At 40.8% G+C, this 15,938-nt stretch overlaps 1 protein-coding gene across 7 annotated transcripts in view; it reads left to right on the forward strand.

Moving 5' to 3' along the window:
• Positions 1-14,545, forward strand: part of LOC126291847 (uncharacterized) — a 109,308-nt gene extending 94,763 nt beyond the window's left edge. For all 7 annotated transcript variants that reach the window (XM_049985572.1, XM_049985569.1, XM_049985567.1 and 4 more), the window contains 3 exons: positions 2,594-2,649; positions 10,968-11,028; positions 13,839-14,545. In XM_049985572.1, coding sequence (XP_049841529.1) covers positions 2,594-2,649; positions 10,968-11,028; positions 13,839-13,851 — 130 coding nt within the window. In that variant the 3' untranslated portion in view covers positions 13,852-14,545. The remainder of the gene's footprint in view (positions 1-2,593; positions 2,650-10,967; positions 11,029-13,838) is intronic.
• The last annotated feature ends 1,393 nt before the right edge of the window (positions 14,546-15,938 follow it).

The raw sequence follows: 15,938 nt of genomic DNA on the forward strand, positions 1-15,938 counted from the left end.
AACTGTGTGCTAGTGGTGTTCCAAAACAGCTGACAGATCACCACAAGAAAAATTGCCAATAGCGCCTACAAGTTTCTCGAGTGACTTGAGTTGGAGGATGTGTATTTTCTGAGCTCTGTTGTGGCTGGAGATGAAATGTGGTTCGCTCATTACACACCTGATACAAAAATACAGTCATCACAGTGATGCCAGACCAATTTCCCATCTGCTTAAAAATTCAAAACCACAATTTTGGGCAAAAAAATAATAGCATAAGTGTTTTTGGACCAAAAAGGCATCATTTTGATCTAATTTCTGCCTCCGGAGGAGACCGTCAATGCTAAATGATATCGTGAAACCTTAAAAAAACTCAGAGGGAGCGTTACCAAACAAAAGGAGGAGAATACTAACGAGAGGAGTGTGTTTGTTGCACAACAGCACCTGCCCCCGCACAGTGTTAGCTGCTGAAGCACTCTTGGACACATTTGGTTTGGGATGTTTTGAACCCTCTCCCCCTTCTCTCCTTCTGTATTCTCTCGGCTTGGCATTTTCAGATTATCATATTTTCACCTCCCTGAAACCACACAAGTGGAATTAAATTCTCAACTGTCGTGCAGGTGCAGAAAGGAACTCGCAGGAGAGTTCTTTAAAAAAGCATAAAGAAGCTTGTGCCATGGCTCACAATGTGTGCATCGAATGGGATGGCTGTTATCTGGAAGAAAGGTTAACAAGTGTAGCAACAGTACCTTGTAATTTTTTTCTTGCACACTTTTGTAAAAATATGTAAAAATTAGTACACTTATTTTCTGAAAATGTATCATAGTTGGTGTAATAATTAGGTGATAAGCTGATTAATCAGGTGAGCGGCTTCCAGTCAGATATCACACAGAATCAAAACTGCATGCACTGAAGAAGAATTTACTTTTTGATTTTACTGAATGAACACTGGCAATCTGATGTCTGTAAAGTGAGCTTTCACTAGAGAAGACAGTCTCGCACGCTCTCCAGTAATGTCTGTGCAGTTGCTGGAGAGCACGGGTTTGTGCACTGGCAAGGTATGGAGTGAGAATCTTAGTGTGTTTGGCTACTACACGTGTAAAGGTCACCAGAAGCCTGAGCTGAAATATTCTGGGGGCAGGTGACGGGTATCTGGCAGTTCTCTCAAAATTTCATGAAATTTGCTATTTTGATTATAGATGTTCAATTAAAGTTGTCACATGTAACCGACACTGTGTACTCTGCAAGAAGTAAAAGAATGTCCGGCGTACTATTTGTTGTCCAGTGACAGGATCTGTTGCTATATGTTTGCAGCTCTTAGTAATGAGTTTTGATGGATGGTAAAATTTTTGTTGAAAGACATGCAGTTCTCTGTCTTAAAAGTTGCCACTCTATAATGGTTATCTTGTGATATCATGTGTTATAAAAGAAAAAAAATTTAATGTATGTTTTCATTCAAATATTGGATCTCAATACTTCGTTGCAATAGGCACAACAAAAAGATTCACTTAATTATAGCTTTCAGCAATTAAGGCCTTTTTTAACAATAGACACACACGTGCGTGCAGGCGCTCTCTCTCTCTCTCTCTCTCTCTCTCTCTCTCTCTCTCTCTCTCTCTCTCTCTCTCTCTCACACACACACACACACACACACACACACACACACACACACACACACACACTCGTGCAAACCCAACTTACACACACGTCTGCAGTCTCAGGCAACTGAAACCACAGTTTTGTAAATATGTGTCTATTGTTGACAAAGGCCTTAATGGCTGAAAGCTATAATTGTGTGAATCTTTTTGTTGTGCCTATTGCAACTCAACATCTCCACTATATGGCGAGTAGCAATTTTCCTTCTCTAATATTCTGACATTCCATCCTGGATTTCCCATTGATTGATCTCAATACTTTGGTTAGTTAGTAACAGGAGGTCTTTATTTAGAATTTGAAGTAATATTGAAATAAATATGATTACAATCTGTACTTGATACTGAACTGAAATATGATAAAATTGATGTAGCCCATTTGCCATTCGAGGAATTCACCGTAGATTTCATCTCCTCTTGTGGAGCACGTTATCTTGCTGATCTTACTTCTCTTGCCGTATTGTAGGGGGAGTACTGCCGTCAGTCGTTGCCCAGCAGTCACTGTATGTTAGATACTGTAGCAGTTTTCTTATTTTTTGTGCTGATGTATTTGTCTCGTAAAGCCTTTACTTCATTGCTTCAGGTATATGTGATCCTCATTGCATTAAGAACGTTATTAGCCATCCGAGAAATGTATTTACTTTCGTGTTCGTAATCGTATTTCTATCATCAGAATGTATTTGTATTTGAAACAAATACTTTGTCACTCATGGTTATTTCATAGTCGCCTGTAACTAATAGCCGACACTGCCTTAGTGTTCCTATGCTTGTGAAAGCATTAGAGTGATTGCACTGAAGTGTTATGCATTATTGAATTTGAAGTTCTTGCATTTTTGATACGTTACATGTGTTAAGTGTGGTGATGTCTGCTAGCTCAGGTCGGTAGTGACAACCGGTCAAAGTTGTTTGACTCCTTTTGATTATGTGTTGGGTCACAACCTGATTGTGTTAAATTTTCTGCACAGGTCACCTCGGTCTGATGTGGAAAGAGAACAGTCACCGCATTCTGAAACTGAACAGGGTACGTATATAACTTTTTAAATCTGTGATTTTAACATCATTGCTCTTCGAGAATTGCTCATTGCATTAGTAACAGTTAAACATTGACTAAAATGGATTTTGGTATGTGTTGTAATCCCAAAGTGTTTTGTTACATAATGTTTGGCAGTAATTTATAAAGCAGAGTGGCACTACATTAAGGCCAGTTTTCTTCCTCAACACGATTTCGTGCTCCATCTCTAACGACGCCATTGTCGGCAGCATGCAAAACCCCAGTCTTCCTCCTCTCCCCTCCATTTGTCCTCGCAAAAGCTGGGTGTGTATGAACCTCAGGTCTGACGATCTGCTCATCTGTTCTAACCTTTCACTGCCTATTTTTCTTTTCTTCCTGGGGAAAGAACTAACTGCTGAAAGCTAGGGGTAGTTATTATACCAGAGCTGTGTGAAGTGTTTTTACTGATAAAAAAAATAAATAAATAAAAAAAAATAATTGTTACATAGGTCGGTGAAAAAATAGATATGCAAACTTTATCACAAAATGAAACGTAATGAATTTTTTCCCTGTTTAATACACCTCTCTACGATGCTAGTTTACTCATCGTGTTCTCTGTAGCGACTCTTTCTGTGGTTGAAGGGCATGTACAACTTGGTGCGCTGTGGAATGTGGCAGCTGCAACTGTGTGGCAGGCCTGGGAGCACAGCCAGAGGCAGTTCCACATGACCATTGTTTCCCTCTGCTGTCCTCTTATCAAACACTGCTGCTGTCCATAAGTTTCTTGTGCCGTACACAAATTTGTGCACGTGACACTGGATCTCCTCCGCAATAAGTCTGCATGTCAGATTTGTGTCAGTAAACAGTGATCATACTGTGCCTTCTGTTGAATAGTAACTAACTTGTATGGCGTTTATCAGTATCTCATCCAGCAACAGTGTACCTGAAACACACAGATGAAATGCTGTTAAAAAATTTGTTAACCACCGAGTTTGTAGTAAAAAGTAAGAAAGACATCCTCATTTACCTTTGTTATAGATTATTGAAATTGTAGAGTGACTTTATGGACACCACCACATATTTTTCAGTGTGTGTATCAGTAGTATTTTGAATATTATCACCTTATGTGCATTGTGACGAAGCAGCTTGATGCACATCATCGTCCTTTGTATGCATTTCTGTTCTGTGTCTTAAGGTCTATAAAAATATATCACTTTCTCTTCAAAATTCCAATGTTAAAGTTCCTACATCAAGCACATAGTATAAAAATTACCAAAATGGTAGAAACAAATTCTGCTCAGAAAACATTATCATTCAGATCATTAAGTCTCTTGTCCTGGCTGCAGTGAGCTAATTAGTTTCATCAGAAATTATGGCAATCAAAAGTTATTGCAATTATAAAATTTCATACGTGTAGCCATAAGTGAAAATCTGAGCTAATAGGTAAATTCAGAAGGAAAGACCACTTCCAAATTAAAGAGCTATTTTTCCTCTGTACTGAAAGGTATAAGGGGCATTCAAATGAAACTCTGTCACTAGTGTAAAGTAACAGTAATGATTTCATTAACTCAAAAATGTAGTTATACACAGTACATATATTCAAAAATAGTTGACAAAACTGTTGGCATATTTATCCAATTGTGACACTAGCCGGTCGATTCCGTCCTTGAAGAAGCTAGTAGGCTGCTGTCAGATCCAGGCCTGGACTCACTCACACACTGCGTTGTCCGTCGCGAATCGATGTCCGCGAATAGCTTGTTTTAGACGTCCAAGTACATGAAAGCCACACGGTGAAAGGTCGGGACTTTATGGTGGATGTTCGAGCATTTCCCACCGAAACTGCTGCAAAGTTGTCTTCACCTCATTGGCCATGTGTGGGCTGGCATTATCATGCAGGAGGATAATGCAATTGGACAACGTGCCTTGGCGTTTAGACTCGATGGCTTGTCTAAGGTTCTGTAAAGTGGCTTGATGACACTGGGCATTGATGGTCGTTCCCTGCTGACAAGCAGTGGCCCCTTGTGGTCAGAAAAAGAGGACACCATGAGCTTACCAGAACTGGTGTGCACGGCGTTTGATTTCTATGTAGGTGGTGAAGTTGCATGTTTCCACTGCTTGCTTTCTGGTTCAAAATGGTGACACCATGTTTTGTCGCCTTTGACAATATGCGACAGAAAACTGTGTTCTCCTCATGATAATGCTACAGATGACTCAAAGACAGCACCATTAGAATATTGCACTGTTCAGCAGTCAGTTGGTAGGAAACCAACGGCACACAGATCTTTTGAAAGTTCAAGTGTTGATGCATTATGATGTGGGCAGTGCCCCCACTAACACCCAGTAAGTGGTGGATCTCGTCCACGGTGTTTTGTGGTTGTCTAAGACTAAAGAATTCACTTCCGCAACCATTTCCGGTGTGATCACACAATGAGTGTGTCCAGGATGAGCATCGTCTTCCAGTGACTCGCGCCCCTCAAGGAATTGTTTCGGCCATCACACAACACTTGAATGATTCAGACTGTATTCACTGTACACAGCCTTAATCTGTCAATACATTTCATGGCCTCCAGCTCCTTCTGCCGCCAAAAATCGAATCACTCCTAGTTGTTCCTGCATACTGGCCTGAATGTTTGGTAGTGGGTGATAACTTTTGTGACCACCTTCTCTTTGGTGTGAAACCACACTGGTGCTTTGAAACATCAAACGGTGTGCACGCGTCAGTCTATCTACCAATAGATGGTGCCACCATACCCGCAGTTACGTGGTGCTACCTTATGTGTAAAGCAAAGGTAGACACACTGATCAGTTTTAATTTGAATGAACCTCATATTTGCATTAACCCACAAATAATTAGTTAAAAAGATATTTTTAATTAAAGATTTCACCTGGTCAAACCTTTCAGTGCCAATTACAGCCAAAATACTGTAAATTTCAGGGATCTGTTGATATGCTTTTCATGAGCTAATGTTTCTGAATCTGTTAACACCTATATTAATGAGTCTGGTATTCTGGTACGACAATCTGGATGGTTCGCCAGAGGGCACGGACGTAGATGACAGCTACTAGGCGGCGCCCATATAACCGACAGGCACTACTGTCGCTGCCAGAGTGCTGTCGTTGCCATGCCTGCCCGTCATCACTCACAGGGGCCCTATAAAGCCTGCAGTGCATGGGCTCAGAAGTCAGTCATGTTGTTACTGCGCTCTTGTGTTCTGTACCGTACACATCGTTGTTGGTTCTGTACTGTACGCATCATTGTTGGTTCCTGAATCTCACTACGTCTTGGCCCTCCATCTGTTTTATTGTAAAGACTTGTGTACTGTCTTATCTGTTCGTTGTTGTTGTTGTTGTTGTTGTTGTTGTACCAGAATGAGCAATGGAGTTTAATTAAAAATTACTAAATTTTCAGTAACTGAATTTTAATGACCAAGATGGTTACAAACCTGCGATTCCCTACTGCGTAAGCATAAGTTAGTATTCCGTATTTTAATAAATGCTGCTGGTGACACATAATGTACAATCAAAATATGACAACAAAACCAATAGTGAATAAAACATGAACTTTCTGACCTATAGAATTTGTAACTATTATAAATGAATCAAGTCTTTATAAGGCTGATGCTTGCTCCATTTTTACTCTTGCTGTGGTTTGTGCTATCACTCATTCTGTTCAGTGCCAGTCTATTCTTAGTCTGTTTCATCTGTTCTTAGTCTTGGTACAGCTTCAAGGTTATCTAGTCTGGGTTTTTTAAGCCTAGCCAAGGGACCATTTATGTTTTGTCTTCGTTCATTCAATTCAAGCTGAGAGGACGTTTTTTAGGTATTAGGAATATATCTCAAAATGTGTATTTTGATTCTTTGGAATAATATTTGTGAGTGCAGTAACAGTTCTGTGACTTTTTGTATTTAATTGCGCGTGAAGGAACAAATGATCTCTTCACCTGTATTGTATGAAATCTTTCTTTTTTGAAGAAATAAAAACGACTATGCTCCGCATAAGTCCATACTACCTACCTGTCTGTAAATGTGAGAGACCTGGTACAATCTTAAAGATGTGATTAAAGATTGGTAAACTTCCAGTTGTGAATTTACAAAGGAGTTTTTGGCTAGTTATTTTGAGGATAGAACCTACGTCAGCATTTTCAGGGGGTGATCCAATGAAACTGTGCAACTACTGTTGGCTTATTCTGTAACAGGCAGGTTTAGTGACATGACAGCATCCTCTGCAATTACATAGTTTTTTTAAGTGAATGTAATCTTTTGACACAGATTATTTTTTAGTTGTTGTTGTTGTTGTCTTCAGTCCTGAGACTGGTTTGATGCAGCTCTCCATGCTACTCTATCCTGTGCAAGCTGCTTCATCTCCCAGTACCTACTGCAACCTACATCCTTCTGAATCTGCTTAGTGTACTCATCTCTCGGTCTCCCTCTACGATTTTTACCCTCCACGCTGCCCTCCAATGCTAAATTTGTGATCCCTTGATGCCTCAAAACATGTCCTACCAACCGATCCCTTCTTCTAGTCAAGTTGTGCCACAAACTTCTCTTCTCCCCAATCCTATTCAATACCTCCTCATTAGTTACGTGATCTATCCACCTTATCTTCAGTATTCTTCTGTAGCACCACATTTCGAAAGCTTCTATTCTCTTCTTGTCCAAACTAGTTATCGTCCATGTTTCACTTCCATACATGGCTACACTCCAAACAAATACTTTCAGAAACGACTTCCTGATACATAAATCTATATTCGATGTTAACAAATTTCTCTTCTTCAGAAACGCTTTCCTTGCCATTGCCAGTCTACATTTTATATCCTCTCTACTTCGACCATCATCAGTTATTTTACTTCCTAAATAGCAAAACTCCTTTACTACTTTAAGTGTCTCATTTCCTAATCTAATTCCCTCAGCATCACCCGATTTAATTTGACTACATTCCATTATCCTCGTTTTGCTTTTGTTAATGTTCATCTTATATCCTCCTTTCAAGACACTGTCCATTCCGTTCAACTGCTCTTCCAAGTCCTTTGCCGTCTCTGACAGAATTACAATGTCATCGGCGAACCTCAAAGTTTTTACTTCGTCTCCATGAATTTTAATACCTACTCCAAATTTTTCTTTTGTTTCCTTTACTGCTTGCTCAATATACAGATTGAATAACATCGGGGAGAGGCTACAACCCTGTCTCACTCCTTTCCCAACCACTGCTTCCCTTTCATGCCCCTCGACTCTTATTACTGCCATCTGGTTTCTGTACAAATTATAAATAGCCTTTCGCTCCCTGTATTTTACCCCTGCCACCTTTAGAATTTGAAAAAGAGTATTCCAGTCAACATTGTCAAAAGCTTTCTCTAAGTCTACAAATGCTAGAAACGTAGGTTTGCCTTTTCTTAATCTTTTCTTCTAAGATAAGTCGTAAGGTCAGTATTGCCTCACGTGTTCCAACATTTCTACGGAATCCAAACTGATCCTCCCCGAGGTCTGCATCTACCAGTTTTTCCATTCGTCTGTAAAGAATTCGCGTTAGTATTTTGCAGCCGTGGCTTATTAAACTGATAGTTCGGTAATTTTCACATCTGTTAGCACCTGCTTTCTTTGGGATTGGAATTATTATATTCTTCTTGAAGTCTGAGGGTATTTCGCCTGTCTCATACATCTTGCTCACCAGCTGGTAGAGTTTTGTCATGATTGGCTCTCCCAAGGCCGTCAGTAGTTCTAATGGAATGTTGTCTACTCCGGGGGCCTTGTTTCGACTCAGGTCTTTCAGTGCTCTGTGAAACTCTTCACGCAGTATCATATCTCCCATTTCGTCTTCATCTACATCCTCTTCTATTTCCATAATATTGTCCTCAAGTACATCGCCCTTGTATAAACCTTCTATATACTCCTTCCACCTTTCTGCCTTCCCTTCTTTGCTTAGAACTGGGCTGCCATCTGAGCTCTTGATATTCATACACGTGGTTCTCTTCTCTCCAAAGGTCTCTTTAATTTTCCTGTAGGCAGTATCTATCTTACCCCTAGTGAGATAAGCTTCTACATCCTTACATTTGTCCTCTAGCCATCCCTGTTTAGCCATTTTGCACTTCCTGTCGATCTCATTTTTGAGACGTTTGTATTCCTTTTTGCCTGCTTCATTTACTGCATTTTTATATTTTCTCCTTTCATCAATTAAATTCAATATTTCTTCTGTTACCCAAGGATTTCTAGCAGCCCTCGTCTTTGTACCTACTTTATCCTCTGCTGCCTTCACTACTACATCCCTCAGAGCTACCCATTCTTCTTCTACTGTATTTCTTTCCCCTATTCCTGTCAATTGTTCCCTTATGCTCTCTCTGAAACTCTGTACAACCTCTGGTTCTTTCAGTTTATCCAGGTCCCATCTCCTTAATTTCCCACATTTTTGCAGTTTCTTCAGTTTTAATCTACAGGTCATAACCAATAGATTGTGGTCAGAGTCCACATCTGCCCCTGGAAATGTCTTACAACTTAAAACCTGGTTCCTAAATCTCTGTTTTACCATTATATAATCTATCTGATACCTTTTAGTATCTCCAGGGTTCTTCCACGTATACAACCTTCTTTCATGATTCTTAAACCAAGTGTTAGCTATGATTAAGTTGTGCTCTGTGCAAAATTCTACTAGGCGACTTCCTCTTTCATTTCTTAGCCCCAATCCATATTCACCTACTATGTTTCCTTCTCTCCCTTTTCCTACACTCGAATTCCAGTCACCCATTACTGTTAAATTTTCGTCTCCCTTCACTATCTGAATAATTTCTTTTATTTCATCGTACATTTCTTCAATTTCTTCATCATCTGCAGAGCTAGTTGGCATATAAACTTGTACTACTGTAGTAGGTGTGGGCTTCGTATCTATCTTGGCCACAATAATGCGTTCACTATGCTGTTTGTAGTAGCTTACCCGCATTCCTATTTTCCTATTCATTATTAAACCTACTCCTGCATTACCCCTATTTGATTTTGTGTTTATAACCCTGTAGTCACCTGACCAGAAGTCTTGTTCCTCCTGCCACCGAACTTCACTAATTCCCACTATATCTAACTTCAACCTATCCATTTCCCTTTTTAAATTTTCTAACCTACCTGCCCGATTAAGGGATCTGACATTCCACGCTCCGATCCGTAGAACGCCAGTTTTCTTTCTCCTGATAACGACATCCTCCTGAGTAGTCCCCGCCCGGAGATCCGAATGGGGGACTATTTTACCTCCGGAATATTTTACCCAAGAGGATGCCATCATCATTTAATCATACAGTAAAGCTGCATGTCCTCGGGAAAAATTACGGCTGTAGTTTCCCCTTGCTTTCAGCCGTTCGCAGTACCAGCACAGCAACGCCGTTTTGGTTAATGTTGCAAGGCCAGATCAGTCAATCATCCAGACTGTTGCCCCTGCAACTACTGAAAAGGCTGCTGCCCCTCTTCAGGAACCACACGTTTGTCTGGCCTCTCAACAGATACCCCTCCGTTGTGGTTGCACCTACGGTACGGCCATCTGTATCGCTGAGGCACGCAAGCCTCCCCACCAACGGCAAGGTCCATGGTTCATGGGTAGTAAGCTAGTTAATGTTACCTGCAATAAGTTGAGTAAACCTATGGAATCACATCTAAAATAGTTTTGACAGACAACTCTTAGTTTCTACATTTTTTTTACAATAGAGTTCAATGTTTGTAAATTTACTTAAGCTAAACAAATGAGGTACTTATTTTGAAATTAAAGACTTTTTGTGAATTTACAAAGGAACTTTTGGCTATTTATTTTGGCGATAGAACCTACACCAGTATTTTTAGGGGATGATCCAATGAAACTGTGCAGCTACTGTTGGTTTATTCCGTAACAGGCACTTCTTCCCACGATACGCATCAGACCCTACAAGCTTCAAAATCATATCCCATTATCACTTTGGTTGAAGAATGTGATAAATACTATAGATAGTCCTATTTTGCACTGAATATACACAGTCCAGTCGCAGTAATGAGACCACTCTCGCTCTTGAACTTCGGATTTGTAAAATGTGAGTTAGCCTCTTTTTTGCATTGAGGTCTTCAGTTTGGCTTCGTTCAAAGTCATGTTCCATTTTAAATTTCACCCAGCAGATTCATATAGCACTACTGATGTGGGGAATCACTATTCTAGTTCTGTTTAACAAACTTGGTGTACATGTTGTTGATATGCATCATTAAATGTTTTTTACTGTAGCTTAGCCAGTAATTCCTTACTATCAGTTGCTGCTGTTGAGCTTTATAAAATAACTCGTATCAAATGTTTTGAAGAACTTACACTTGAAAACTAGCGCACTTCTTTTACGTAGAACTTTTCTCTTTTGTAGGTTCCCGCCCCAGGAGAAGATGTGCAATCAGGACAAACTATGCTCTTTTTTTTGCAGGATGGTGAGTAGCTATCTTACTTATGTAATGTTTATGCATCTCAAAAAGTCTTTAAATATGTACATAGTACACTCTCAAAACATCAGATTGTAATTGGCATAAACAACTGTGTGGCAACCACTTGCTATTTCTAACCGTGGAAACTACATTAGCTTTCCATTTCAGTAATTTCTAAAAAAATCAGTATATGTCACAGAGTTTGTCATGTGAGACTTTCTTTTGGTGTTACCATAGGATTGGCAAGTGAGTGATCTGCCAAAAAGGTAATACTGTCATAAAGTTTGATGACCAAAATGTAGTTTTAGGTGAAATGAGCAGACACTGAGAAAACTACTGTTGCTAAATTGATTCATTTTTGAGTACAAATGCAAATTGTATGCAGCTGCCTCTAGATGCTTTTACCAACAAATCACATAATGTACAAAGTCTATTCCTTGTGATACTAGTTTTACTATGTGAGAGCAGTTAATGGTGTTAAGGGGGATAGGACGTCAAACGGGCTGACATGGAGCAGGAGAGGCACCATTGTCTATACTTTTACAAATAAATTCATAAAACTTTGACAGCGTGACGAGGAAGGATTCAGGATTCATACTCACAGCAGTGACAGCTCAAAAACGTAACAAAATACATTTTTTTTACATGTGAAATTTCATCATGTTTTCACTTACTACTACTGCTACAGGTACACTTTTCTTCCTAAGTAAGAGAGATTCTTCGATGAATTTTGTACAGCATACAAACCATAATTATAGGTGTATGAAACTCCAGAATTTATTTAACTGAATGAACTGTTATATTTTAAATTTCAAGTTTAGAAAAAACTGAAATTTTATAGTTAATTACCTCAATTTTTACCACAGTTTTTTTAATAGATTTGGAAAATTCTAGAGTTTAATTCACCTGTAAGTACTGTTCGTATGCTGTGCAAAATTCATCAAAGAATCTCTCTTACTTAGGAAGAAAAGTGTACCTGTAGCAACAAATGCAGACAGTAGTAAGTGAAAAAATGATGAAATTTCACATGTAAAAAAAAAACAAAAAAAAGGTATTTTGCTACATTTTTGAACTCCCACTGCTATGAGTGTGAGTCCTCAATCCTTCCTGGTCATGCTGACAAAGTTTTTTGAATTTATTTTTAAAAGTATAGACAGTAGAAATGAAAATGTCCTGAGGTGACTCTCCTGCTCCAAGTTGACCCGTTTGACGCCTTACTGCTCTTAACTGTTTTGTAGTACTTTCAATTATACACTCCTGGAAATTGAAATAAGAACACCGTGAATTCATTGTCCCAGGAAGGGGAAATTTTATTGACACATTCCTGGGGTCAGATACATCACATGATCACACTGACAGAACCACAGGCACATAGACACAGGCAACAGAGCATGCACAATGTCGGCACTAGTACAGTGTATATCAACCTTTCGCAGCGATGCAGGCTGCTATTCTCCCATGGAGACGATCGTAGAGATGCTGGATGTAGTCCTGTGGAACGGCTTGCCATGCCATTTCCACCTGGCGCCTCAGTTGAACCAGCGTTCGTGCTGGACGTGCAGACCGCGTGAGACGACGCTTCATCCAGTCCCAAACATGCTCAATGGGGGACAGATCCGGAGATCTTGCTGGCCAGGGTAGTTGACTTACACCTTCTAGAGCACGTTGGGTGGCACGGGATACACGCGTACGTGCATTGTCCTGTTGGAACAGCAAGTCCCCTTGCCGGTCTAGGAATGGTAGAACGATGGGTTCGATGACGGTTTGGATGTACCGTGCACTATTCAGTGTCCCCTCGACGATCACCAGAGGTGTACGGCCAGTGTAGGAGATCGCTCCCCACACCATGATGCCGGGTGTTGGCCCTGTGTGCCTCGGTCGTATGCAGTCCTGATTGTGGCGCTCACCTGCACGGCGCCAAACACGCATACGACCATCATTGGCACCAAGGCAGAAGCGACTCTCATCGCTGAAGACGACACGTCTCCATTCGTCCCTCCATTCACGCCTGTCGCGACACCAGTGGAGGCGGGCTGCACGATGTTGGGGCGTGACCGGAAGACGGCCTAACGGTGTGCGGGACCGTAGCCCAGCTTCATGGAGACTGTTGCGAATGGTCCTCGCCGATACCCCAGGAGCAACAGTGTCCCTAATTTGCTGGGAAGTGGCGGAGCTGTCCCCTACGGCACTGCGTAGGATCCTACGGTCTTGGCGTGCATCCGAGCGTCGCTGCGGTCCGGTCCCAGGTCGACGGGCACGTGCACCTTCCGCCGACCACTGGCGACAACATCGATGTACTGTGGAGACCTCACGCCCCACGTGTTGAGCAATTCGGCGCTACGTCCACCCGGCCTCCCGCATGCCCACTATACGCCCTCGCTCAAAGTCCGTCAACTGCACCTACGGTTCACGTCCACGCTGTCGCGGCATGCTACCAGTGTTAAAGACTGCGATGGAGCTCCGCATGCCACGGCAAACTGGCTGACACTGACGGCAGCGGTGCACAAATGCTGCGCAGCTAGCGCCATTCGACGGCCAACACCGCGGTTCCTGGTGTGTCCGCTGTGCTGTGCGTGTGATCATTGCTTTTACAGCCCTCTCGCAGTGTCCGGAGCAAGTATGGTGGGTCTGACACACCGGTGTCAATGTGTTCTTTTTTCCATTTCCAGGAGTGTATTTATTGATTTAAACTGGGAATGTTGGTGGCATCCTTCATTAGTCTGATACAGTATCTCAATGTTGCTTCATGTTTCATTCTTGTTTCCTTTTTTGAGATGGTTTTGACTGGCATTAATGAGGTTTCTGTCTGTTTCCAGGAATGCTGATTAAGACAACAAAGGAAGAACACAGTTTTAGTAAGAAACTATATTATTGTCTGGTACATAATACTGGAACTGTACAGTATTAAATATATGAGCAAATGCTTAATGTACTTATTATAATTTCTGCTCTGGTGGAGAATGTGTGTGCACCAATGAAATTCAGATTATTAAAAATTTTTAGTATGGTGCAAAACATGTATTGCTTTTCATGAAATTGTTGATTTGCTTGGGCAGCTTAGAACATGCTTTAATATAAATGAAAAGTTACATAGTGCCATATAAGATAACAAATGGCAAAGACATATTATATAGCTTTTTGTGTAGGGTATGCAAACCCAAAGTCACCGTGACCCTCGAGTAAGGGAGAAAGAAACCCTTTCGAAAGCTCCTGCTTTTCAGGCAGTAATAATATCACCTACGTTGATTACTTCTCTTTATTTTTATGTCATCGTTTAACATTAAATATTACGTGGCATCAGAAATGAAATTAATGTGCATTGTTACTTCATTACCAGAAAACTGAAAATATTTATGTAATTATGAGAATATTTTGAGCTATTTTGTTTTTTTATACTCTTAAAAAGTTGAGAATTGTGAAGCACTTTTGTAATTACTGTTACAAACAAGTAGATTAAAGAAAGCTTTTATTTGCACCATATTGTATTAATGTAACGTAAATAAAATAATGCTTCAGTCGGAAATGATTTTGTACTGAATATTTATTTATTTATTTATTTATTTATTTATTTATTGGGTTTGAAAAGAAAACAAACTGTAGTCAAATTTATCTGCTAAGTGATGGCACAAGACATTTTAGTGTTTCTGCTTTTCCTGTTGTGACATCATCTATAACTAGAGTATGATGTAATTGGATAGATAAAAAATCTACTCACCAAGCAGTGGCAGAACACACACAAAAGGTTATAATTAGATAAGCTTTTGGAGCCAGTTCTCCCTTCTTCAGGCAAAAGGGTTGAAGGGTAAGGAAGAGGGGTGAAGGAAAAGGACTGGAGAGGCCTAGGAAAAGGGGTAGATTTTGGAAAAGTCACCAGAAATGTGAGTTAGGAGAGACTTTCAGGATGAGTATTCTCGTGGTGGTGGGGGATCCTGTTATTGGGAATGGTAGTTTCAGCTCAATACATGGAACGTTCAGTTTTGGGGAAAGTTGGGTAATTCAGTATTCCAAGATCAGCAGTGCCAGAAGTGTGCTGAGAATACCAAATGTTAGGCATTGCTCTCACCGAGGACAATGCAGAGGCCGACAGCCTTCACTTAGAGACTGAGAGCAGCGGTGTTTGTGTGGAGTTGTAATTGATAATAGACAAGCAACACTGTGTGAAATAAAACTCAACCTGTAACGAACAAAGAACGTATCCGTTCGGACAGTGTGGCGAAATTTGGCAGTAATGGGCTATTGCAGCAGACAACCGATATATGCCTTTGGTAACAGCAGGACATCAACTACAGTACCTCTCCTGGATCTGTGATCATATCGGTTGGACCCTAGTCAACTGGAGAGCTGTGGACTTGTCAGATGAGGCCCCATTTCAGTTGGTAGCAGCTGATTGGAGGGTCAGTGTGTGAAGCAGACCCCTCGAAGTCGAGGCCCAAGTTGTCAGCGAGGCACTACGCAAGCTGGTGTGGGCTGTTTTTACAAGAAACGGAGCAAATCCGCTGGTCCAGCTGAACCGATCATTTTCTGAATTGTTATGTTCAGCTACTTGAAGACCATTACCAGTCATTCATTGACTTCATGTCAATTTTTGTGGATGACAATGCACTATGTTACCGGACCACAATTGATTTGAAGACCATTCTGGATAAGTCAAGCGAATGATTTTGCCACCTAGATTGTCTGACATGGATCCCACTGAATATATGTGGGACACAACTGAGAGGTCAGTCCGTGTACATAATCTCGCACCAGCAACACTTTCGCAATTGTGTATTGCTATAGAGGCAGCATGGCTCAGTATTTCTGCAGGGGACTTCCGACGACTTGTTGAGTCTGTGCCCTATTAGGGTGTTGCACTACTCGTATGCTGAGCTAAAGGTGGTCTGACACGATATTAGGAAGAGTCTCACGACTTATAT

The sequence above is a fragment of the Schistocerca gregaria genome, chromosome 9, assembly GCF_023897955.1.
Source record: "Schistocerca gregaria isolate iqSchGreg1 chromosome 9, iqSchGreg1.2, whole genome shotgun sequence".
In the NCBI taxonomy this organism is placed as follows: domain Eukaryota; kingdom Metazoa; phylum Arthropoda; class Insecta; order Orthoptera; family Acrididae; genus Schistocerca; species Schistocerca gregaria.